This window comes from Denticeps clupeoides, chromosome 9 (assembly GCF_900700375.1).
Source record: "Denticeps clupeoides chromosome 9, fDenClu1.1, whole genome shotgun sequence".
Lineage (NCBI taxonomy): Eukaryota > Metazoa > Chordata > Actinopteri > Clupeiformes > Denticipitidae > Denticeps > Denticeps clupeoides.
The window spans coordinates 13,964,411-13,990,063 of NC_041715.1; the positions used below are offsets into that span (position 1 = coordinate 13,964,411).

Here is a 25,653-nt window from a genome sequence, read left to right on the forward strand (position 1 = left end):
AACCCATTATTCCCAAATGAATAAAGGTCAGGCCGATCGCTCCAGTGCCCCATTCTTAGGTGTAACCAGCCTGTGACTTGCCACTGTCCTACAGGGATGTGCCAGGAACGGTACTGAATTATATCAATTTTTGTTCCGATATTTTACATGGTGGGTGTTTGAGGTTTGCGGTTGGAGCAACAAGTTTTACCAAAAGATGATAATATTTGCTTTTCATTTGTCCTAAAACAAGAATTACAGACACAGTCCTTTAAAAACTGGATGAATGAACACGCAGTGCATTTTGCTCTTCTCAGCCAGTTAGACATTGTCTGTTAGACATTATTGCAGAAACTGTTAATGCAAACAATGTATATGAATATAATACAAATACATCTAGGAATGAATATTAAATAGCATGAAAGTAAGGACACATTTATTTTTTAAAAGGGGTCAATTTCAACAATGTTGAAATTGCTAAACAAGACTGTTTCATCAGAAGGGATGTTGTTTTTTCCCTTATCTTTTATTTCACTTGTCTGAGGTATCATCAGTAACGCTTCTGAGAACCATTAGATAGCTATCAGACTTCCGCTGTAGAAAAAGCAGTAAGAAAAAACAATGAGACACCCCATCCACTCCATTGGTATTTTCCATGTGGTATTTGACTATTCCACTTTTATTTATTCTCTTACAACATCATGTAGGATTACAAAAAAAAGCTTAATTGAGAACAAGCTAGTGCATTTCATACAAAAAATTAAACAGCAGCATCATAGATATGCAGCATCATCAATGATACTTTACATGCTTGAATCTGCTTGATTTTTTCATGTTTGATTATAAAAAAATGAAGATAAGATAAAAGATCAACAGAAGGGTAACAAAGGAACAAATGAACAGTAAATCAAATGAAACCAGTAAAAAAATTACAAAACAGCAGCATTAATATGTAACACTTAGGATGAAACAAACTCATGAAAATTCTAACGCATTCTGCAATCCTAACATACAGCATAGCAGGCACAAATTCAATAAAATGTTCACATTTTTGCAGATTACCGGATTTTTTTTTTTTTTTTTTTTAATATATATATATATATATATATAAAAATTTCAATTATTATAAACAGTACGGGCCAAAAGTTTGGACACACCTTCTCACTCAATGTGTTTTCTTTATTTTCATGACCATTTACGTTGCTAGATTCTCACTGAAGACATCAAAACTATGAATGAACACATGTGGAGTTATGTACTTAACAAAAAAAGGTGAAATAACTGAAAACATGTTTTATAATCTAGTTTCTTTGCTCTGATTACTGCTTTAAACACTCTTGGCATTCTCTTGATGAGCTTCAAGAGGTCGTCACCTGAAATGCTTTTCCAACAGTCTTGAAGGAGTTCCCAGAGGTGTTTAGCACTTGTTGGCCTCTTTGCCTTCACTCTGCGGTCCAGCTCACCCCAAACCATCTCGATTGGGTTCAGGTCCGGTGACTGTGGAGGCCAGGTCTCCATTTTTGTTAAGTACATAACTCCACATTCATAGTTTAGATGCCTTCAGTGAGAATCTACCAAAGTTAATGGTCACGAAAATAAAGAAAACATATAAATATTAAATATATATATATATTCGTTATTTCATCATCATTATTATTATTTTCACTCACCATAATCACTATCCCAAAATCAAGGCTTTTGAATCAAAAAAATTTTGTTCAAACATAAGAAGCATGAAGTATATGTTGTGGTTGAACCTGACCCGTTACTATGGGATCTACAGCGTAACGGACGTTAGCCTGGAGCTCACTGAGTTTTGGACTGAGCCCTTCCTGAAGAGAGACAGGGTGTCCTTTCCTATCATGCCCTTGTGGAAGAGTGAGTGGAGAAGCTGGTTGCGGAACTTCTTCCCGATGAAGGCGTACAGCAGCGGGTTGAGGGCGCAGTGCAAGAAGGCCAAAACTCTCGTCACTTCCAGAGCAAAGTCCACCTGGCCCTGGACCTCGCAGCTCTCCTCCATGAAGTGGTGGCGCATGAGTGTGTCCACAATGTCGGTGATGTTGATGGGGAGCCAGCAGATGACAAAAGCCAGAACCACAGAGAGGATCACCCTCATGGCCTTGTGCTTCTGGCCGTTGCGGGCGTAGAAGAGGGTGTACACTGTGCAGCTGTAGCAGAACAGCATAACCAGCAAGGGCAGGAAGAACCCTAGCAGGTGGCGCATGACCCGCATCCCCAGACGCCAGTCGTCCACCGTCTCCGCGGTCAGATTTTCGTGGCAAACGGGCAGCTCGTGGTTAATGGGCACAAAGGCCTCCCGCTGGATGATGGAGGGCAGAGCAAGGAACGCCGCCGCCAGCCAAACCAGGCCGCACACCACCCGTACCAGGTGCTGCTTCTTGGTCACCACCTGTGTCGCCTTGACGATGGCCAGGTAGCGGTCCACGCTGATGTTAGCCAGCAGGAAGACGCAGCTGTAGAACGCCGCGTCCTGGACGCCCGACACCACCTTGCACAGGAACGTGCCGAACATCCAGTGGCTGTAGATGGAGGCGGCCCAGAACGGCAGAGTGAGGGAGAACAGGAGGTCGGCCACGGCCAGGTGCATCAGGTAGACGTCGGTGGAGGTCCGGCGACTGTGCATCCCGCACACCACGAATATGACCACGCCGTTCCCCAAAACGCCCAGCAAGAACACACCCACGTAGGCCACCATCAGCCCAACGCCGTTCAAGCTGTTCGAGCTCGAGGTCTCGCACGAAAGAAATTCTTCAAGGCCTGAGAGGTCGGAGGTGGTGGTCGTCATCTTGAGGATCTGAAAAAGACAAAAGCAAATGGCGTTTTCTTGGGTCTCGTTTGAGGTCTGTGTAGTTTTATTAGTTATTGCCACTATTAGAGGCCAGTTGGAAGAGTTCAGGAAGAGCACGTTCAAGTTACCTGCGTTCCAAATTGTCGTTTAAAAGCTCTCTCCTTCTTGGCAGTGTGAAGTGTAATGATGTCTGCAGCCGACGTCTGCAGAGGGTGCACTGTTACCGAACGTCTTATTCAGAGCTTGATGCAAAAGCTTCCTCCGTGTCAACAGTCGGGAGGGCGCGAGCACAGATCTAATCTGACAGCGGCGCTCACCACAAAAAAATTACACATGGTGCACTTTGGTTAAGACAAATCTGCATAAATCTGTGTGGGTGGGGCTTATGGGTAAATTTTCTTTCCAAAGCCACATGTCCATTTTTGTTTTGCATTATTATTACAAAACTAAATATGAGCATTATTTTAAGGTGTGGTAGTAGCCTAGTGGGGGCTTTCCCTGTAACTACTGATTGTAAGTCGCTCTGGATAAGGGCGTCTGATAAATGCCGTAAATGTAAATGAAAAGGAGATCCTATTTTCTGCACCGTGCCAAATGTCTGAAGCTGAAGAGAATAAAGTAGTACTTCAATGGGAAGTGTCTTCCACTGTATGTTATGCAATTCTTAATGATTCCTATTAATAATACTGTCATTAAATACTGGCAAATGAATTCGCGTGTCGGCACACTGGCATTTATTGCTGCACCTGTAAATTCTCTGTGAAAAAGGTCGGCTGGTCTTAAAAATGAAATCTTAACCAGCCAGTAGTAAAGAGCTTAATATTTTATTTAAAACAAAAAAAAAACAGACTTAACTACATTTGGATGTGTAATTTGAAAAAAAAGAAAAAAAAATTCAAGTGCAGTATTTTAATGGCCACTAGAGAGCAGCATACGTCATATTTTATTACAGGCACAGCTGTATTCATCATGATCATGGATTTCAAAATTCTCCAGATTACAGAAGGGTGGTAGTATCCTACTGCGTAACACACTCGCCTATGAACCAGAGGTTCAAACCCCACTTACCACCATTGTGTCAATCCTAAGTGTCTCCAGGGGGACTGTCCCTGTAACTACTGATTGTAAGTTGCTCTGGATAAGGGCGTCTGATAAATGCTGTAAATGTACAGGATGAAGCAAGGCAGTGAATGTGTTATTTACAGTTTTTTCAGTTCAGTCAAGTTTATTTTAATTTATTTCAATTACAGGAGTGTGGAATTGTGGTCGGACGTTTGAGAGGTAGACCTACTCGCCCGGCTCACTGAACTGCGGTCTAACACCCTGCGGTGGTAGAACACCCTGAGGTTCTTCCTGAATTTCTCCCCGACGAAAGCGTACAGCACCGGGTTGACGCAGCAGTGCATCAGGCCCAGGCTCTGTGTGGCGAACATGACCGCGTCCACAATGCTACGGGTCTGGCAGTTGTTCCCGACTGCCTTGGAGCGCAACAGTGTGTCAGCCATCACCGCAATGTGGTAGGGCATCCAGCAGACCAGGAAGGCCACCACCACGGCCACGATGACCCGCATGGCCCTCTGACGGCGAAAACCACGCGTTCGGAGAAGCCGGGCCACAGTGATGCCATAGCAGACCAGCATGATGGTCAGAGGGACCAGGAAGCCAAGAATTTGCCGCAGCAGCCTGGTAGCCAGCCGCCACTCATCTGCTTTCTCGGCTGTGAAATGCTCCGTGCACATCAGGGGATCGTCGCTGCGATACTTGAAGGTCTTGCTGTGGAGGGCGGGGAGGGACAGGGCCACGCCGAGGAACCAAACGGCGCCGCTGATGACCCAGCTGTACTGCCGCCGCTGGGTTTTCCGGACCTCCATGGCCCACACGATGACCAGGTAGCGGTCCACACTGATGCACGCCAAGAACAGGATGCTGCTGTAGAAGCTGATCTCCACCATCAGACTGAACATCTTGCACAGGGCGTCTCCAAACACCCAGCCCCGCAGCAGAGACGCGGAAAAGAAGGGCAGGCACAGCGCCAGCAGGAGGTCGGCCAGCACCAGGTGGAACAGGTAGACGTCGGAGGGCGAGAGGACGCGGCGGTTGAAGGCGATCACCAGTCCGACGATGACGTTCCCGGGGATGGCCACGAGGAATATGAGCGCACAGAAGACGCACACGGCGACGTTCACGCCGTGGGCGATGGAGACGGGATCGCAGAGGAGGGTTTTCTCATCCAAGTCATAGCCGGTGGTGTTCTCGTAATCAGTGTAGTTGAAATGTTCGCTGTAGAACTCCTCAAAGCCCTCGAACAGGAAAGAAGTGTTTGGATCTACGAGAGAAAAATGAGAATTTTTATTGGGACAACAACAGGGAGATAGAAAGTCATTTCCAAAATAGCTTCTTCCTCCTCACTTTATATTAAGTATCTGTGGTTAACCGTAGGTTTCACCAGTATTTTAATTCTCCTTTCATTTGTTCACTATTTATATGTGTGCAGGTGCAGTAATATTTTCAGATGACATTTATTTATTTATCCAGTGATCCATCAGTTTAACATTTTCTAACACCATCCTGTTTCTACATAAACTAAACTTACCTCCTTCCACAAGCTTATTACATGATAATATGAACCTCATCTCACCAAACCGGGAAAGATTTGAGAACCATTGCTGTAGATTTAACCTTCTTGAATAGTCCTGTTTATATTTGAATATATATATGTGTGTGTGTGTGTATACACGTATACACACACACACACACACACACACACACATATATATATATATATTCAACTGTGATCAATAGGAAATAGAATTACTTATTTTCTTTAATGTTGTATCGTTGATAGATTTACAGAACTTACCGGTCATTTTTTCTCCTGCTCTGACTGAATCTACAGTCCAAATGTCCCGGCTTCACCGCTGCCGGCTTTTCTAGCCATGAGGCTATGATGGTATTTCCTGTTTGCCTAATTATCAGCTATACTGTTAATTGAATGACATTGCTATGATTATGCCGGGTAATTATTTATACAAAACCAACAAAACCCACTAAAATGTCGCCAGCTATTCAGAAAATGTTCAAAAGGTGTTTGAAGGCTGAACGGGCTGTTTTATAAAATCAAAAAGCAGAAGCAGATGTAAGTACATGTGAGGAGACCTGGGGGAAGTCTGAAGAGTTTTACCATAGTCACAAGATGACTGATCATGTTAAAAACATGGGAGTCGATCATGTTATTAAGGACTGAAAGTAATAGTAGCACGATCATGAGAATATCTGTGTGATCACACTTAATGTGTGAAAGATCAGAAAGATCTGACCCATGGACAAATCAAAGATAGTTATCAGACAGTATATTATAAGACAGTCAAGACATAATCACACTCTAGATTTAGCCTCTAGATCAAAAGCTAATTTCACAATTCTCCTGTCTTTTAAAACATTGTGCGACATCCAAAACAATAATGAAAATAGTAAATTGACAAAAAAAAAATGAAAAATTGCTGTGCTTCAAATCAGGACCCTCGCAGTTTTTGATGTTTGCACTCAGTCTTGTATTTGATTTGGACATTGGTCTTACCAGGAACTCTAGCTGAACCCAGAATGGACACTGTCATTACCTTCCTGGTAATAATTTATTACCCATCGTCCAAATCCATTCATGATCTTTTATTCCCTTGGCCGCACACATGATGTGACGGTGACAGGTTGTTCTGAATCCTTATTGGCCGAGATACAATACCGCTGTGTAACAACTGGGAATTTTATTATTGTTTCAGGAGGAGCTTTTATGTAACTCTGAGCTGAAAACTGTTAATGACTGAGTGTTTGTTGTAACTACATTACTGAGAACACTATTAGATACTTATAGTATAATTTGTGTATGTAATTGTGATCCAATCATATCTTGTAAAGTACTGATCTTAGTGCTTTAGAGCCAGTATGTACTGTATTGTCCTAATTCTGATCATAAAAACTAGTTATCTAAACTTTTTTGACAGGAAAAATTAAGCATTGGTTTTGTCAGTTTTCTTCTTTTCTTCTCTCCCTCACTGCATAAAATTAATAAATAAAAAAATCATAAATCAAGAATTCTCAAAATGGTGAATGGAACCCAGACCTAAAGAATAGCATCTTGGATCATAATCTCATCATTATGATTGCAAGATTTAGCAAAGAGACTTTAAGGCATACTATTTCTTTTTATTCAGTTGTTGTTGGATTAGATATGTCCATTACAAAAAGAAAAAAAGAAGTCGTACAAAGTATTCTTTGCGAAAAATGTAGCATCAGTGATGTTACCCAAAAGTGTTTCACCACGTTTCCTGCTGGGCCACCAACTTCCATGTTTAAAATCCTTCACATGTCTTATGCGACTAGTGTTTCCACACTAGAAAGAGATCACTGCATTATGCGCCGGGTGTGCACATAAGAAACCACGTGAATGCTGGGGAAAAAAATGACAGGCTCTCAAATGCTGTACGCAAAAAGGAAATGGGGCAACCTGAGATTTGCGTTCACCGTGTTTTCTCAACCGTCACGTGTACCACTGAAGGGCAAACTTAACTCTGGGCCTGCTTGTAGACTTCGTCCAGTTGTTGGGCAGTGAGAGGAAAGCATTAACCCCCCCCCCTTCCCAGCACCATGCTTACAACCAGCCACACGAGATGATGATGGGTGGTCTTCAGGTATTACAAGTATGAGTAGCTCTGTTCAACACAAGGTGGTGCTAGTGCTCTGTTTTTTTTCCGACCCATAACCGAAACAACATTATGTGTTCTTCCTCTGCATTTTACCCATAATTACCAATGGGCATTAATGAGGTGTGTTGGGATGGTAACTTGCTCAAGGTTACTTCAGTGAAGACTTTTTTTTCTGAACACACCACCTTCCAGATACAATTCCATTTTTGTCGTCATCACTGCTCCATGCCAATATGTGCAAACATAAAGCCCCAAAAAATCACAGAAATGATTTCTCCATATATTGCTTTGTTATGCATCATTTTCATATACCTATTCCTAACTCTATGAGATGTAAATCATATAGGACACAGCGGCTTGGTAGCACTGAATATATACTCACTATCCATAAACATCCATGGAAATTGGGCATAGGGCGGGGCGCCAACCCACCGCAGCTAATGAAATTAGCAGCATTAGTGCTCTCTTTGGACCAATATAATCAACACTATAATAACAGGTAGAACAGGGGCCACCAACCCTGCTCCTGGAGGGCAACTGTCCTGCACATTTTTGTGTTTAGTGCCCCTGATTGAACCTCTGTACTCGTAATCACTCAGCTCTTGAGTTGAATGAGGCGTGGTGGAACATGAGCAGGTCTGGTGCCCTCTAGGACCGGAGTTGGTGACCCCTGATGTGCAATATTAACAAAGCTCCTGCATACCCACAGTGCAAGCATATTTAAAGGAAGCCCCTGTCCTTCCTGGTCTTCCTAAGCTCTAACAATCTGGACAGGCTAGGACATTTTTGCAACAGAAAAGGAGAAATAATGCACGACCGAATGAGCGACTTGTACAGCAATAGAATGGATGCAAAAACACCAGTTATTCAAACACCAGTCAAGACTCAAGTAGGCTGTTACCATTGAAGTTCATATATACAATCAATTTGACTGAACCTGAGTAGAACTTTGCTCTAGTAATGAAACTTGAAACTACATGAAATATTGTACAAGCCTAATTATATGTATAGTCAAATATTAAATTGTTTAAGATCAGTACAGCTGACCAGAAGGTTTGGAAAGCTCTTAAAACTGTTAAATGGATGTGACTGAGTAAGAATGTGATAATGTGCTGGTCAACCAACATAACCAGGAAAGACCAGCTTAGCAGCTTGACCTTGCAACCCCCAACCCCTGACCTCTCAAATTCACACAGTGTATTTTCATGAATGATAGATCATTTTTTTCATCTTTGCTATGTTTGTGTGAAACTGGCTTGAGGTGATGCATATGACAAGGGTAAAAAGGGAGTGTGTGAGTACCAGAAATGAGCTGGAATAAAACAGCTAAACGATACATTTTCATTTAATTTATGGTAATTATGACACCATATTTTTATTAATATTATATTTCAGACATTTTTATATGGGAAGACAGGAGGCAGCGCTGGAGGTAGCAAAGGTGCTGAAGTCAAGAGGAAAAGAGGAAGGTCTAGTATGAGGTTTATATGCGTGGTGAGAGAGTATAATTTGATTATATTTAATGGTATAATTTTCATATAGCTGTTGATGGAGTTTGAGTGTATGTGTGTGTCTCCATGGATTCACTGTGTTACTTATCTTCATGAAATTACAAAGTTACTCTACATATTTTCAGGAACAGCAACCAAGTGGTGGGATTGAAGCTGCACATCAGGCCTGGATATTCATCCGGAGTGACCTTTACAGACAGTAAAGGCCAATAACCGGGGCCGGTCAGCAGATCAGTTGTCCCAGTTTCAGAGCGAGCTCCAGCCAAAAGCCAAGACGCTCAGAAGGATGTGGAGGAGCTTAAGAAGACACTGAGAGAGCAACACTGAAGGCATCTTTCCTCGCTTTGTACTATAAAAATAGGACCAGCAGCGAAGCAAAAAGGCAACACTTGCTCAAAGGCTGTGTTCAATTCTTCCAATGCAGCCTCAAACTGGGGGTCTCCACATAATCCATGACTACTTTTTCAATATTACATCTGAATGATTCACTCACCCCTTGACCAGTTCGATGTGAGACAACTGATAAATACTAAGCTTCTTACTGTGCTGCATTGAATGTAATTATATCAGCAGAAATCACTTGGTATAGCCACTTCCTGAATGTATTTTTCTGGAAGCTCTCACAGGCGGAGAGACGACATACAGAAGAGTCAGTCAGACATGGGAATGCTTCATCTGCCACACACCACTGTCTCCGTACAACCTTGGCCACTTGCATGCCACTCCACTAAGTATATTTCCCACTTGTGGGACTAATAAAGTATCATCATCCTCATCATCATCACCTAACTCTGTTGCACCTCTGCACTTTACACCTCATTGCTGCAGTTATGCACATGCTGATATACGGACTACCTCTTCATGTTGCACTGAAACCAAGAATAAGAAAAATGTTGAGATTTACAAACTGTATTATTATTACTGTTATTTATTTGCACAGTCGGTAAACATGTATATATCACTGGTCACTTTTTAACACTTCATTTTTAGCTAAAATGTATATTTTGTGTCCTATTTATTTATATATTGTAGCAAGACACTTAACCCTAAGTTGCTCCAGGGTGACTGTCCCTGTAACTACTTACTGTAAGTCGCTCTGGATAAGGGCGTCTGATAAATACTGTAAATGTAAAATGTAAATGTCTGAGCGAGACCTCCAATTGAACCTATCCAAAACTGAGATTCTGAACTCCACATGTGTTCATTCATAGTTTTGATGCCTTCAGTGAGAATCGACCAATGTAAATGGTAATGAAAATAAAGAAAACACATTGAATGAGAAGGTTATATTATATTAAGAGATGCAACCTACGGAAAAATCGGACTTTCATAACAAAACCTAAGAAGCAATGATGGGGCATTCAGAATCACATCTAAATCTTAACACGCTGCACTTTTGGTAAATGTGGGTGCAAGTCTGTGGGTTTAGACTGTCTGTCTGATTTGGTATCTCCAGACAGAAAGAAGCAGGTGGAAGATACGTGAGAGCAGGACCTTTATGATGGTGTCTTTTTCGAGACACTTGGACAAGCTGCAGCTGACCATCCACACCATATCACAGGCGATGGGAAAGATAAAACTATACATTTTGTACTAATCTTGGTAGATTGTTAAAGATACATTTACTTTACTTAGCGGACACTTTTATCCAAAGTGACTTACAAGAGGAAGACACCAGCAATTCTCGTATGATTTCTATAGATTTTGAACATTTTAAGAAAGAAAAGTGTTGAGAAAGAAAAAAAAAATTATATTATATAAAAATGTGCAGTGTGTGTGCATGTGTGTGAGTCAATACAAAGTGTCAATACTTTTTGAACAAGTGGGTTTTTAACTGCTTCTTAAAGGTGGTGGTAGTCTCGGCTAGTCGAATGGAGCAGGGCAAGTTGTTCCACCAGCCAGGGACAACAAAGGAGAATAGAGTTGTTTGGGATCGGAGACCCCATGAAGAGGGAATTTTCATTCTCATTTCATTTGCAGATCTGAGAGGGCGTGCAGGAGTGTAGCTAGCTAGTAGTGTATTGATATAAGAGGGTGCACTTCCATTTACAGCCCTGTAGGCAATACATTATATTGCAATACAAAATCTTAAAAGCAACCGAAAATGGGGCTCCATTTTTAACAGTGTGTAATAAAAAGTGTCGGTTCTGTGCATCACAAGCTTCTTGAATGAATGCGTTCAGCGAGAAATGCCCGTATATAGCATTTTCATACCCAAGCCCCCTGACGTCACCATCGTGCCTTCTAAACTAGAACTGTTTAACTATCTTTGGCTTGCCTTTTCTCAACGACCTATCGCAAGCATTGTATGCGTCCCTTTTAAATATTCATCTGGTTCTCACATTTTTAGAAATAAAATTATTTTAGGCTCGCATTTTTAACCATAGGCACATTTATGACCACCTACAGGGTCCTCCGAAATTAATGCGGAAGTGGGAGCTGTGACGGAAGCGAGGAGCCCGACAGGAGGGAGAAAAACCTCGACGGGTGTAGATTACGTTTGGTTTTTGTGCCATTTTTTTCTCCCCCTTTTATTTTAATTAGCCTTTTGTCGCCATGATTTTACTGGAGATTAACAATCGGATTATAGAAGAGACGTTAACTCTCAAATTTGAGAGTGCCTCCAACGGGTGAGCGTTCGAGCAGCTGTGCGCGGCTGAAACTCTGACTGGATTCATACTGACTGTAGTCGGCATTTATATATATATATATATAATTTTAGATGTTGTATTCTACTTTTTATTTATGCGCGTAACTGTAGGTCGCTGTTTGGCTTACTGGCCCGCCTGGGCGTGTCTCGCGTCGTCTGGTGCCGATCTGGGCGGTTTTAGAACCTCGAACCGTGCATCCCGCCCTGGGGCAGGGAGATGTGGTTATAAACGCGGACCCGCTCGGTTCCGTGCGGTTTTAGGACCTTGCGTGCGGAGCCGCGGCACCACTTTATTCCGTCACCTGCCCCGACTTGCTGGCGCGGCGAGAGGGACTCGCTTCCGCATTCTGGAGCCGCCCTTCTTTTTATTGTGGGCCGGGCCCGGCGTGCCAGACGTGCCCTGCTTCACGTTCAGTTCATTTTTATTACAAAGATGCCCGTGGATTTAAAAACATAAAATTGTAATATTTGGTTATGTTTGCAATATTTGCATATTGGTTCACTCGAATACTTGCAATATTTGCAACATTGAGGTCTATAGCGGTCGCAAAAGCATTTCACTGCTTATTGTACCGTGTATAACTGTGTACGTGAGGAATAACAATTAGAATTTGGATGAATGAAATACCGTTTGCATGTCAAACGATCTCCAGATCCTCCTTTTACTCATGTTTTAGCTGTTCGATTTCCACAGCGCTTGGACTGTGCAGTGAACAACAGCAAATGGTCGTTTGATGTCGCAGTTTTTGTATAATCTGTGTTTTTAATGTGCAGGAACAAGCCTGAAGCAGTAGAGGTCACGTTTGCAGGTATGTTCCTGTTCAGCCTTAACGTTCAACTCAAATAAACGCACGCCTTTTGATTTATATTTTATAATCAAGACCTTCCTCTTTAGAGAATATTTAGATTAACTTGTAACCTTCTTATTGTCTGACTTATGTATAGCAACTATAACAGAGTGAATAAAAAGATTGTACTCATAGTTGGTGGTCCTAGTGAGCCAGAATTGATAACTTCATCGATGGTAACATGAAAGCACGTTGTAAGTTGCTCTGGATAAGGGCGTCAATGTCAAATGTCTTAAATGTAAATGCAGTCCACATCCTCGCTCAGCAATCGGATAGTAATTGATGTTGACTTATTTATTTATTTATTTTTTGTCTCTCAGATTTCGATGGGGTCCTTTACCACATTTCCAACCCCAATGGAGATAAGACCAAAGTGATGGTCAGCATCTCACTGAAATTCTACAAGGAACTACAAGAGCATGGTACAGATGAGGTACGGATGCTTCTGTGTTTTTCTGTGTTCTGCTTTATTTTACAAGCACTATATAGGGGCGTGTGGCCTCTGCGGCTTCTCACTGAAACAGGAAGTGAGTCTGACTCACCTCTGCTGGAGGAAGTCATGAGCCTTAAAAATGCAAAATGTCCTGCAGCTCATGCGCATGCACATAGTAGCTCTTTGATGGGTTTATGGCAACTTAAAATCAGACAATGGCTGTCAGAGGGTGTGAGCAGGCTGTGGTCTATTCAAATGGATGCCTTCAGTCCACTGCCAGTGCAAATTGTATTCAAATCTTTTATTCAAATTGCCCATAGCGCTCATTTATATTTATGGGGTCTTCTAAAAGATGTCCTGCATGTCTGTTTTGGTGTTATAGTTGCTGAAGAGGGTATATGGAAATTTCCTTGTACCACCTGAGTCAGGTAAAATGCAGATTTTAATCTAATGTATATATTTTTTTTATTTTGATTTTTTGTTTTTTCTTCATGGTGTCTCTCTTTGTTTTATTTTTAGGGTACAATGTGTCCCTGCTTTATGATTTGGATTCTTTGCCAGCCAACAAAGAGGAGGTCGTCCACCAAGCAGGCATGCTGAAGAGGAACTGCTTCGCCTCTGTTTTCGAGAAGTACTTCAAGTTCCAGGAGGAGGGCCGTGAGGGCGAGAAGAGGGCTGTTGTCCACTACAGGGATGATGAGTCCATGTAAAGTTCACATTCAGCTCTTTCAAGGAAGAAGGACCAGTAGTGTTTCATTAGTCATTTGATTCATGTCTGCCTCTCTCTAGGTATGTTGAGGCAAAGAAGGACCGAGTTACAGTGGTCTTCAGTACGGTGTTCAAGGATGATGATGATGTAATCATCGGGAAAGTGTTCATGCAGGTTTGTATTCTCAATGTGTTATAAAAAGTCCCAATGAATTGGCATTTATAGATCTTTTTTTATTATTTTATGAGGAAATAGGGTGCATGAAAGCAGTGGGTTCCTGGGTTTGAAAAATAATTGTCATGGGAAAAGAAACCTTTCAAAATACAGCTAAACTGGTGGTTCCATGCAGTGCTGACCTTTTTCTTTGTCAGATAATTGTCAGACACCGTCTGTGGCATTTTATACATTTGCATAACCAATCATTTGGTTCAAGCACAGAGCTGCTTATTTTATTCTGATAAGACATTATTGTGTTGATTGGGAGGGGTGAGGTTTGATGGCTGGTCTGAAGCAATCCAGAATATTTACTTATGCCGATAAGCAGAGCTCCCATTTTTATGGCTTTATATATTAAATAGAGGTGTGAACCTTGACTGGTCTCATGATTTAATTATGCTTATCAATAGTTCATTTACATTTAAGGCATTTGGCAGATGCCCTTATCCAGAGCGACTTACAACGTGTTTCCATGTTACAATGAAGTGATCGATTAGCGATGCATAGGGTGGTAGTAGCCTAGTGGGTAACACACTCGAAACAGAAGACCCAGGTTCAAAGCCCACTTACTACTATTGTGTCCCTGAGTAAGACACTTAACACTAAGTTGCTCCAGGGGGGGACTGTCCCTGTAACTACTGATTGTAAGTCGCTCTGGATAAGGGCGTCTGATAAATGCAGTAAATGTAAATGATGCATCCCATATATTTTTCTACATTTACTTCAGAATATCTTTATTGTCATTGTAACAAGTACAACAAATTTATGTGCAGTCCCTGAGCCAGAGTTAAGGTCTTGTTCACCCATGTGGGCACTTTGATTTGCTATATTGAGCAGAACGTTTGTCAGCGTTCAGTCCGCTCCAGAAAGATGGCTGGTTCAGACGTGTGGCGTCGGGTGAGCACGGACTGAGCACAACATTTTTCTGCTTATTGGCGCAAATCTACAGCCACTTTCAGACCGAACACGACACGCGCTGCGCTCGCCGCACCTGTTGGTTGCTTTCTCCATGCGAGAAATAGGCGTGGTTTTCTAAACTCCCAGTAAGACGATGTTGTGACACTCCGAGACTTTTTTTTTTTTTTCCTCCCCGTTTCTGCATTGTGTGTGTGTTTTGAAGGGGGAGAGCAAACATTATCCCACTTCGATTCTATTGGACATGAGTAAATGCGTTATAGGGCACAACAACAAGTTTAAGCTTTGAAGCTCCTACCCGGAACGACACTGTATCAGGCAGCCATAGTTACTACCGGCACTACTTTTTAATGAGAATTGTTATGCCGCTGCCAGAAAATCACCAAGCAACGTAATTATGACTCTTCTGCACTGCATCGATGCAGAATCGTCTGCGTCGCAATGCATCGATTGCATCAATGCAAGATTAAGGTCAACACCCCTAATATTAAACACTGCTGCCCTGTGTGTGTGTGTGTGTGTGTGTGTGTGATTCAGGAGTTTAAGGAGGGACGGCGAGCCAGCCACACCGCTCCGCAGGTGCTGTTCAGTCACCGAGAGCCACCTCTGGAGCTGAAGGACACAGACGCCGCCGTCGGAGACAACATTGGCTATATTACCTTCGGTGAGTCCGTCGACCTCTCACCTTTTTAACTTTAACACCTGTAATGTAAACATTGTATCGTGTCCACCGGATATTAATGCAAATGCAAGCAGTTATGTCATCATTTTTTATTTTCACAATGCTTAACATTATTAGATACACACACACACAGTGCTAAATCTTATTAGCATTAGTCATAAAGTAAAAATCACATTCCTGTCAAAATATAAGATAGTGTTATATGGCACCAAATATGATATTTCTCCAAAAAAAAGGGACAGGTTGTATTAAAGTGATATAAAGTGACATGATATACAGTACAGGCCAAAAGTTTGGACACACCTTCTCATTCAATGTGTTTTCATACAGGGTGGCTATGAAGAAACTAGAATAAAAAACATGTTTTCAGTTATTTCACCTTTTTTTTTGTTAAGGACATAACACATGTGTTCATTCATAGTTTTGATGCCTTCAGTGAGAATCTACCAACGTAAATGGTCATGAAAATAAAGAAAACACATTGAATGAGAAGGTGTGTCCAAACCTTTTGGCCTTTACTGTAATTATACATGTTAGTATGTGTGTGTATTAACGTTTTTATTTTGTTAGCGCACCCACCCATGACTGGTGCGTTGCACGTTTACTCCCTTTGTCAACCAGCGAGCATCTTCCTTTTGTTTTTCCTGTGTACCCAGAGACCAGCACACACAACCACGCCCTTTTATTAAAGCAAGCTACTCCACACACTGCAGCTTGTGAAACATCTGATTAAACATGGGAGAACACGATTGGTTTAACATGGAAGCAAGTTTTCTGTGACTGCACCTCTTCATTCCACCTCTTTAGGTTTGATGGAAGATGTTTGTGGCGCCAGTCATAAGAAAGGCATCCCTGACCTGTTGTTTCTGGATCTGAAAAAAGCGGTTGCTTTGATTGTTTTGTCTCACGATATGCCCTGACTGTTTCCCACAGTCCTGTTCCCCCGCCATACCAGCGCCAGTGCTAGAGACAATACAATCAACCTCATCCACACCTTCCGAGACTACCTGCATTACCACATAAAGTGCTCAAAGGTGCGGTATGCAGTCTCCCTCTCTAGTTAGCTGAGGATTTTTGTGGCTTTAATTAACGCTGTGCATACCTGTCAGTCAGTTCTCTTTAATATCTGAGTTGTAATTTATACCATGTCAGTGAGTCAGATCTTGTGGTTTTCCTTATAAATGCAGAAGCTAAACTATCGGCTCTTACTCACAGGCCTACATTCACACACGCATGAGAGCCAAGACCTCCGACTTCTTGAAGGTCCTGAACAGGGCCCGTCCTGACGCGGAGAAGAAAGAGATGAAAACTATCTCGTTAGTCCCTTTCTTCTTTATATATAAATACATTTTCTGTGAATGAGTGATAAGGTAGAGCGGTTATGGCACATGTTTTGTCTGATACGTTCTTGGCCAAAAATATATTTCATACTATTTACATAGGAATTTGTTTTTTGCAAATGAACGATTTGCAAAACGAAGGGTAAAGTCTGGTGAAATTAAGAACTATCTGTGACTGATCTGATCGGTAGTAATTCTTTTTCACAGTTTGAAAACAGTAATGTTAACTTTACTTTCAAACCGTTCAGGTCAGGAATAAAACGTGCGTGTGATACAGGTCTTATGCCCCATGAATGCTTTTTGCAATGCAAAGCAGGCTGCATGCATTAAAGTATTTCTTGTTGGTGAGACTCACTCTGACTGTGTCTTTGCAGGGGGAAGACCTTCACCCGCTAAAGGCGCGTCCATTCACTTGAACACACAGGGACACGCTGCGACAAGCATCAGACGCTCTCCGCCTCACTGGACTCAGTGGCCAGTGCTTCCAGTCCTCCCAGGAGCAGTCTGCACTTAAATCAAGGAGGACTAACCAAACCAATCGCTTTGCATACTTACATTAAATAGTAGCTGCAAGTATGAAATACAATTGTTTTTTGTGTGTGTGTGTGTGTGTGTGTGTGTGTGTCTTTTGATACCGTTTTCTTTTATTTCATTGGACATTCGGTTTCTCCTGCCTTGCATCCCTTCTTAGATGGTGTTCATGAGTGCAGTATTCGCCCTGTTCCTTTCATCTTGTACGCCCCTAAGCTCCTGTTTCTATTTGAACTCATGTGATGGTAACAATAAACCAGTCTTAATACATCCCGTCTCAACGCACTGTTTACTTTGTTTGACTTTGAACAAGAACAGTAAAAAAGCTTTTGTGTTCTTTTACAGTCCAACTGCCCAAGTTCCTTTTGAAGTAAATAAAACCAGACTAGAGTAGTGGGGGGAAATAAGTTTATTGTTTAATCATCTAGCCACTTGTTTGTGTGGAACAGTGAGATCCACCTACTTTCACACATTAAACTTCTTTACAGCCTAAAGATGACTTGTATGTGTTTGTGGGTGGTGGCGGTTGTTATTAGATGTATCACAATGAAAATTGAATATACAGTCACAGATAAATAATATTTCCAGCTTCTAGAAAATCGTAGCTAATTATCATTAGTGTCTGTTTCAATGTTGCTGCCTTGCAAAGAATTGTGCTGAAACAAAAATTGTGCGGTTGATAAGCGAGAATCTGGAAATCGAGTATATGAATGTGCGAGTGAATCTAAAAAGCATGTACACATCTCTCCATTGAACTATATGGTTTTCTACTGTTAATCCCTGTACTATGACCTGGTATCTTTTCTTTTCATCTACTGGTGGTAAAGAAATTTCAAGTACAAAAAAGGAGAAAAGCCCATTGAACAAGTGGATTGGATTTTCACTCCCATTCCTCTCACACACAAAAATTATACACAACTGCTAAGTAAAGATCTGGCCCATCCAGGTACACTAGGTGCAAGGAAAGTACTCAGGGTGTGGGCCCTACCAACCACACGGCACAACACACACACACACACACACGCACACACACACCATTGACTCACATGTCCAGTTTAGTCACAATTCACCTAGTGTACATGGCTTTTGGTGGGAAACCTGTGCAAACACAAAATTACAAAAGCCAAAATCAAGAATAGAAACATTACTAATCACTGTGAGTTGTAATTGCTGACTGGCCAATCGTAATTCGAATTGTGAGACCAGTGGCGATTCACAGTTGTTTATGCTTTCGGTGGGACAGATGACTGTGCTGTAGCTTGTACAGGTGCCGATTGAGCTGTCTGGACTTGTGGTAACGGGGGTGAACCTGTTACCATTGTAACTGGTGCTGGTGATACTGTTGATGTTGACTCGGCAGTCTGTGCCTTTGCTGGTGACAGCAGTGGTGCTGTTGCTGCTAATTCCCCTGCCTGTGTTGTTGATTGCTTTGGTGGCTTATTTGGTGCCGCTGGGTGCCCAGGCAGTGCTTTTGGATGTTGTGTAGGTGCTGGCTGTTCTGCTGCAAGGTCAGCCATCTGTACTGCAGGTGATGGTGACGATGGTCCTGCTAGTTGAGCTGACTGTACTGGTAGCTGTGCTGGTGGTTGTGCTATGGTTGTAGTTGCCACAGCTGACTGTGGTAGGAGTGGTGCTGCTGTTACAAGTAGAGTTTGGTGTTCTGATGGTGCTTCTCCTGCTAGTTTAGTTGTTTGCTGCACTGGTACTGCTCCTTGTGGTCCTTCTAGTTTGGCCAGCTGAGCATTTGATGACTGGTCTTTTAGTGATTCTGATGCAATGTCAGCTAATTGTGCTATTCTTGGTGCTGATGTTGCTGTTGGCTGTGCTTTTGGTGATGCTGCTGAAGCAAACTCTGTAGGCTTTGGTGGATGTACTGATACAGGTGGCTGTGGTGGTGGTGGTGGCGGTACTGGTGGATGTGGTAGGGTTGGAGATGAAAGTGTTACTTTAGTTGAATGTGCTGATGTTGCTGTTGGCTGTGCTGTTGATACTGCTGAAGCTATGTTGGTTGGCGTTGGTGGTTGTACTGATACAAGTGGCTGTGGTGGTGGTTGTATTGCTGCTGTAGCTGGCTGTAATGGTGGCTGTGGTAGGGTTGGAGATGACATTGATACTTTAGTTGACTGTGCTGATGTTGCTGTTGCCTGTGCTGTTGGTGATGCTGCTGAAGCAAAGTCTGAAGGATTTGGTGGATGTACTGATACAGGTGGCTGTGGTGGTGGTACTGGTGGCTGTGGTAGGGTTGGAGATGACATTGATACTTTAGTTGACTGTGCTGATGTTGCTGTTGGCTCTGCTGTTGGTGATGCTGCTGAAGCAAAGTCTGTAGGCTTTGGTGGAACTTCTGATACAGGTGGCTGTGGTGGTGGTGGTACTGGTGGAGATGACATTGATACTTTAGTTGACTGTGCTGATGTAGCTGTTGTCTGTGCTGTTGATGCTGCTGCTGATACATGTGGCTGTGGTGATGCTTGTATTGCTGCTGTAGCTGGCTGTATTGGTGGCTGTGGTAGGGTTGGAGATGACATTGATACTTTAGTTGACTGTGCTGATGTTGCTGTTGGCTGTGCTGTTGATGTTGCTGAAGCTATGTCAGTTGGCTTTGGTGGAACTGCTGATACAGGTGGCTGTGGTGGTGGTGGTACTGGTGGAGATGACATTGATACTTTAGTTGACTGTGCTGATGTAGCTGTTGGCTGTGCTGTTGATGCTGCTGCTGACACAGGTGGCTGTGGTGATGCTTGTATTGCTGCTGTAGCTGGCTGTATTGGTGGCTGTGGTAGGGTTGGAGGTGACATTGATACTTTAGTTGACTGTGCTGATGTTGCTGTTGGCTGTGCTGTTGATGCTGCTGAAGCTATGTCAGTTGGCTTTGGTGGAACTCCTGATACAGGTGGCTGTGGTGGTGGTACTGGTGAAGATGACATTGACACTTTATTTGACTGTGCTGATGTTGCTGTTGGCTGTGCTGTTGATGCTGCTGAAGCTATGTCAGTTGGCTTTGGTGGAACTCCTGATACAGGTGGCTGTGGTGGTGGTACTGGTGAAGATGACATTGACACTTTATTTGACTGTGCTGATGTTGCTGTTGGCTGTGCTGTTGATGCTGCTGAAGCTATGTCAGTTGGCTTTGGTGGAACTCCTGATACAGGTGGCTGTGGTGGTGGTACTGGTGAAGATGACATTGACACTTTATTTGACTGTGCTGATGTTGCTGTTGGCTGTGCTGTTGATGCTGCTGAAGCTATGACAGTTGGCTTTGGTGGAACTGCTGATACAGGTGGCTGTGGTGGTGGTGGTACTGGTGGAGATGACATTGATACTTTAGTTGACTGTGCTGATGTAGCTGTTGGCTGTCCTGTTGATGCTGCTGCTGATACAGGTGGCTGTGGTGATGCTTGTATTGCTGCTGTAGCTGGCTGTATTGGTGGCTGTGGTAGGGTTGGAGATGATATTGATACTTTAGTTGACTGTGCTGATGTTGCTGTTGGCTCTGCTGTTGGTGATGCTGCTGAAGCAAAGTCTGTAGGCTTTGGTGGAACTTCTGATACAGGTGGCTGTGGTGGTGGTGGTACTGGTGGAGATGACATTGATACTTTAGTTGACTGTGCTGATGTAGCTGTTGGCTGTGCTGTTGATGCTGCTGCTGATACAGGTGGCTGTGGTGATGCTTGTATTGCTGCTGTAGCTGGCTGTATTGGTGGCTGTGGTAGGGTTGGAGGTGACATTGATACTTTAGTTGACTGTGCGGATGTTGCTGTTGGCTGTGCTGTTGATGCTGCTGAAGCTATGTCAGTTGGCTTTGGTGGAACTCCTGATACAGGTGGCTGTGGTGGTGGTACTGGTGAAGATGACATTGACACTTTATTTGACTGTGCTGATGTTGCTGTTGGCTGTGCTGTTGATGCTGCTGAAGCTATGACAGTTGGCTTTGGTGGAACTGCTGATACAGGTGGCTGTGGTGGTGGTGGTACTGGTGGAGATGACATTGATACTTTAGTTGACTGTGCTGATGTAGCTGTTGGCTGTGCTGTTGATGCTGCTGCTGATACATGTGGCTGTGGTGATGCTTGTATTGCTGCTGTAGCTGGCTGTATTGGTGGCTGTGGTAGGGTTGGAGGTGACATTGATACTTTAGTTGACTGTGCTGATGTTGCTGTTGGCTGTGCTGTTGATGCTGCTGAAGCTATGTCAGTTGGCTTTGGTGGAACTCCTGATACAGGTGGCTGTGGTGGTGGTACTGGTGGAGATGACATTGATACTTTAGTTGACTGTGCTGATGTTGTTGTTGATGCTGCTGAAGCTATGTCGGTTGGCTTTGGTGGTTGTACTGATACAAGTGGCTGTGGTGGTGGTTGTATTGCTGCTGTAGCTGGCTGTAATGGTGGCTGTGGTAGGGTTGACAGTGATACTTTAGTTGACTGTGCTGATGTTGCTCTTGTTAGGTCACCTGGTTGTGCTGTTGGTGATGCTGCTGAAGCTATATCTGTTGGCTTCAGTGGATATACTGGTACAGGTGGCTGTGGTGGTGCTGCAAGTTTAGTTGGCTGTGCTGGTGTTCCTGGTCCTTTTGGTGCTGGTATCTGTGTTTGTGCTGCCTTTGCAGCTATCAGGTTTGGGTGTGCAGGTTTTGGTGGGGGTTCTGCTTCTATGCGTGTTGGTGCTGATGGTTGTGCCGTAGGTGGGAGTGCTGGATCATGTCTCAGTATGTTTGGTGGCTTTGATTGATGTGCCTTAACTGGCTCTGGTGGCAGCTGTGGAGCTGAATATGAAAGAACAAAACTATTTTTTAAATCAATTGTATGATATGGATCAGTGATTATTCATCATAAACATTTGCCCCAAGAGTAAACAAGGAGTTAACTGCTGTTAACGGCTATTGAAATAATAGCCAAATGATTTGACAGTGCTTATGGTATACCCAGTAATTGCCCTAAACACCAGGTACTTAAAAAGTGGATCTGTGAAGACAACACACCCTCATCAAAGTTTCAAGTTTTAGTCACAGATGAAAAACTATAAGAAGGAAGTGCTTGTGATATATTTTTAGAAGTGGTTTTGAAGGAGGATTATTACACAGTGTACCTCTACCATATGCTTTTTTGTTTTATTCATGAACAGAAGTGTGAGTAGAAAACACTGTTTGCATGCAGGTTGGGTCAGTGAAGGCAAAGTCACCATGAGATGAATAAACAGGTTAGCACTATAAATTATTCAACCCCAGCAGATGCTGTTAAATGTGACGAGTATTAGGAGAGATTAAGTCACGAACACCTATGTGTCCCAGTACTTACCAGCCTGCAATGCCTGCTCTAAAGAAAATTCCACTCTGTAGGGGGGGAATGAGGAATGGGAAATGAGATGGAAGACATCAGGAGGGACTGAGAAATATAGAGAAATGCCTGCTTCTTGTCATCTCATAGGGTTGGTCAAGGACCATGGATACTTATCACTACAGTTTTTTTAAAGATGTCTTCATGAGATTAGCAGTCTTGTCAAAGGACACGTTCTGGCACTTTCATCTCATCGGAACTCCCTGACAATTTCCTTACTTCAGTATGATGATATATAACAATGTCCTCCCTCACCCAATGTGTAAATTAAGGTAAATAGCATATCTGTGAGGCTTCATATCTGCAATATGAAAGAGTAGTAAACTCTTGAAGTTCTGCTTGACTTTTTGCATCCACTGCTTTAGTTCACATTCTCATTGAAAAGCAAAAGACTGGGTGGGGTTCATTTGAGGTATGCCGAATCCGTGCTTTAAAAAGGTGGGCAAAATGGTCTGAAAGTGGTATTGTGTACGATACATGTACAGAGCACAGTACAGTGACAAAGATGAGAACTGCAGTCTCCCATGCAATGTCTCACCTGTCACCTCCAACATTGTCACCAAGCCCCTCCAACAGCTGATGGTAGGTGGAGATCTCAGCCTCCAACTTCATCTTCATGTTGAGCAAATCCTGGTACTCTGCGGCCTGTCGCTCCACCTGGGCTCGCACCTGGCCCAGTTCTGCCTCAAGCTGCAGGATTATGTTGTTGTGGTGGCTCACCTCGTTTGCATAGCGATGTTCTGTCTCAGCAAGCGTGTCTTCCAGAGAGCGATTCTGGGAACGAGGGTTGAGCAATTTGCTTAATTTTCAGATGCAATTAGAACAATGAAAAGCAATTTAGACTGGCCATTGAGCAATAAATAATTGTGGTGCGGAAAAAAAACTTGTGATTCAACAGGTATAAAACCTGCACCAGACTGAGTGGGTGTGATCTGTTGATGAGATTCTGCTTGAGGTTTTGATTTGAAAACTCACCATCTTATGCAAGGCTTGCAGGTCAATCTCCAGAGTCTGTATCTGTCTACGTAGATCGTTCAGTTCGCTTTGGCCTGACTGCAGTGCTTCAGTGTTGTCACTGACTTCCTTTGATATATTGTCAAACTACCAAAAAAAAACATTTTTCACATGACTCAGAGCCGTGAAACCAAACCCTGACCAGATGGCACATTTTCCTTCATCACACACCTTTGATTTATACCAGGCATCAGTGTCCGCAAGGTTCTTTTGGGCAGCCTTCTCATACTGTCTGCGGATCTGGTCAATGGTCTCACTGAGGTCAGGGGCATTCGGGGTGTCCACTGCTACAGAGATGTTAGACTCACTCCTCTGATCCTGCAGGTTAGCCATGTCCTGCGAAGTAGCAATGTTTTTCATATGAAGCCTCCAGTATCTGCCAAGTCACACGTTAAAGGGGAAATCTGAGGATTATCCGCTAGGCCACCACTGCCCTTACCTGCTCGTGGCTGTTTTTTAGAAACTCCAGCTCTTCTTTTAGCGACTCGATCTGGTTCTCCAGCTGCATGCGGCTCATTTGGGTGTCATCGATGAGCTTGCGCAAGCCTGCGATGTCCTGCTCCACGCCCTGCCGCATGTTCAGCTCACTTTCAAACCTGCGGATGAAATGAAACGTCTTCTGGTTTCGGAGTAAATGATAGGCCTTGACAACAGAAATTGATATTGAAATTATTGTTATAGTAACAATGGAGGAATATATCACTTGTTATTGAAGTCATCGGCAGCCAGTCTCGCATTGTCAATCTGCAGAAGGAGCCTGGCATTTTCTGTAGTCATGTCCCAGATCTATTAAAAATATATATATAATTATAACAAACTGATATTTGGATTACCATTCCAAGGTTTAGATTCATTTAGTAATTCACTTGTTATTACATGATAAATGAAATGCACTAGATACTGTACTAGTGTGAACTCTTTAATCAGTGCAATTCTTTTTCTGCTGCAGCAAGATCACTGAACAAGGGTTTTTCTAATAAAACCACTAAGCTCCAGACTAAGTGTTGCTGATAAAAGGTTCCTCTCCACATGCATGCAGATATTCCGTCATCAACAGACATTTCCGGCTACAACATGAACGACGTATGAAAATCGAGGACGTTTCGGGGTAACATTTCTTATAATAAACCTTCTCTTATCGTATCGTATGTGTCGCCGCCGACGTTCACCTGTTCCCTGAGATCGGCCATCGTTTTCTCGTACCCGCTCCAGTCCCGGTCCAGCCCGCCGCCTCTGCCTCTCTGGCTCTCTTTGATTTGCTGCTCCAGCGCGTCGTTGGACTCCTCCAGCAGCCGCACCTTCGACAGGTAGTCGGCCAGCCGGTCGTTCAGACACCGCATGGTCTCCTTGCCGTCCGCGGGGACGGCCGCCAGCGCGTCGCCCGGCGTCACCTGCGGGCGCAGGGCGCCGGCGAGACCCTGGATGCCGGCGGAGGCGGCGCGGAGGCTCACGCCGCGCCCGGCTCCGCCGAACAGGCTGGCCGCGCTGGCCCGGAGCGCCCGCTGCATGGGGACGCCGGAGGCGCTGGCGCTGGAGAAGCTGGGCCTGGACACGAAGGACATGACGGCGCAAGAAGGGTCGGGGTCCGAGGAGACGAGAGAAGAGGACAGTCCGGTCGCGTTACCTGTGCAGGTGTGGCACGAAGGGCGGCGGGTCGTATTTATACCGTCCCGGCTCGTCCGCTGATTGGTTAAAACGAGCCTTCAACTTTGTGGTGGGTGTGAATCACTTGCAATAAACCCAAAATAAACACATTAAGAATAAAATATTAACACCGTATAATATCCCGAATTTAACCAGATAATCATATATGGGGTTTTGAGCTGTCCTTGTCAGTCCTCCATCGGTGTTAATTTTCACTCCAGTATCAATGCACACCCTCCAACCCGAGGATAACCACAAGTGAAATTAATAGACACTTTAGTAAATTTTGTTCTGCAATAAGAATAAGTTCTGCTAAGTCGAATATAATATAAAGGTTCA

The 25,653-nt window shown here is 43.4% G+C and overlaps 4 protein-coding genes across 6 annotated transcripts; 1 reads left to right on the forward strand and 3 right to left on the reverse strand.

The window, feature by feature from the left end:
• Nucleotides 1–1,643: 1,643 nt before the first annotated feature.
• cxcr2 (chemokine (C-X-C motif) receptor 2) lies at nt 1,644–3,197 on the reverse strand. Its single transcript, XM_028990942.1, has 2 exons — nt 2,917–3,197; nt 1,644–2,794 (listed from the first exon to the last, which is right to left on the reverse strand). The coding sequence occupies exon 2, from the start codon at nt 2,783–2,785 to the stop codon at nt 1,757–1,759; it is 1,029 nt and encodes a 342-aa protein (XP_028846775.1). The 5' UTR covers nt 2,786–2,794; nt 2,917–3,197; the 3' UTR covers nt 1,644–1,756.
• A 493-nt stretch (nt 3,198–3,690) lies between these two features.
• Nucleotides 3,691–6,011, reverse strand: cxcr1 (chemokine (C-X-C motif) receptor 1). The gene is made up of 2 exons (XM_028990941.1): nt 5,649–6,011; nt 3,691–5,114 (listed from the first exon to the last, which is right to left on the reverse strand). The coding sequence occupies exons 1-2, from the start codon at nt 5,653–5,655 to the stop codon at nt 4,033–4,035; spliced, it is 1,089 nt and encodes a 362-aa protein (XP_028846774.1). The 5' UTR covers nt 5,656–6,011; the 3' UTR covers nt 3,691–4,032.
• A 5,409-nt stretch (nt 6,012–11,420) lies between these two features.
• On the forward strand, nt 11,421–17,593 carry arpc2 (actin related protein 2/3 complex, subunit 2). The gene is made up of 10 exons (XM_028990569.1): nt 11,421–11,629; nt 12,424–12,458; nt 12,818–12,930; nt 13,313–13,358; nt 13,450–13,636; nt 13,720–13,813; nt 15,308–15,434; nt 16,386–16,486; nt 16,668–16,768; nt 17,167–17,593. The coding sequence occupies exons 1-10, from the start codon at nt 11,556–11,558 to the stop codon at nt 17,186–17,188; spliced, it is 900 nt and encodes a 299-aa protein (XP_028846402.1). The 5' UTR covers nt 11,421–11,555; the 3' UTR covers nt 17,189–17,593.
• Nucleotides 17,594–17,714: 121 nt separating this feature from the next.
• Nucleotides 17,715–25,320, reverse strand: LOC114796478 (keratin, type I cytoskeletal 18). Of its 3 annotated transcripts, XM_028990567.1 has the most exons (9): nt 24,840–25,316; nt 24,374–24,456; nt 24,110–24,266; nt 23,842–24,006; nt 23,632–23,757; nt 23,195–23,430; nt 22,618–22,652; nt 20,405–22,085; nt 17,715–20,146 (listed from the first exon to the last, which is right to left on the reverse strand). In XM_028990567.1, the coding sequence occupies exons 1-9, from the start codon at nt 25,230–25,232 to the stop codon at nt 18,547–18,549; spliced, it is 4,476 nt and encodes a 1,491-aa protein (XP_028846400.1). In that variant the 5' UTR covers nt 25,233–25,316; the 3' UTR covers nt 17,715–18,546. The 3 variants fall into 3 exon arrangements, with proteins under 3 accessions (XP_028846400.1, XP_028846399.1, XP_028846401.1); XM_028990566.1 differs by having other exon boundaries at nt 17,715–22,085; nt 24,840–25,315; XM_028990568.1 differs by lacking the exons at nt 17,715–20,146; nt 22,618–22,652 and having other exon boundaries at nt 21,908–22,085; nt 24,840–25,320.
• Between the last annotated feature and the right edge of the window lie 333 nt (nt 25,321–25,653).

What these genes read in the sequence shown, in the direction of transcription:
- cxcr2 (XM_028990942.1), bottom strand. Translation starts at nt 2,785, where the DNA reads ATGACGACCACCACCTCCGACCTCTCAGGCCTTGAAGAATTTCTTTCG.
- arpc2 (XM_028990569.1), top strand. Translation starts at nt 11,556, where the DNA reads ATGATTTTACTGGAGATTAACAATCGGATTATAGAAGAGACGTTAACT. An exon ending in TTTGAGAGTGCCTCCAACGG is followed by an intron (nt 11,630 to 12,423) that starts GTGAGCGTTCGA and finishes TTTAATGTGCAG; the next exon opens with GAACAAGCCTGAAGCAGTAG. An exon ending in AAAGAGATGAAAACTATCTC is followed by an intron (nt 16,769 to 17,166) that starts GTTAGTCCCTTT and finishes GTGTCTTTGCAG; the next exon opens with GGGGAAGACCTTCACCCGCT.
- LOC114796478 (XM_028990566.1), bottom strand. Translation starts at nt 25,232, where the DNA reads ATGTCCTTCGTGTCCAGGCCCAGCTTCTCCAGCGCCAGCGCCTCCGGC. An exon ending in GACAATGTTGGAGGTGACAG is followed by an intron (nt 22,653 to 23,194) that starts GTGAGACATTGC and finishes CCCCCCCTACAG; the next exon opens with AGTGGAATTTTCTTTAGAGC. An exon ending in AGAGCAGGCATTGCAGGCTG is followed by an intron (nt 22,086 to 22,617) that starts GTAAGTACTGGG and finishes TTTCATATTCAG; the next exon opens with CTCCACAGCTGCCACCAGAG.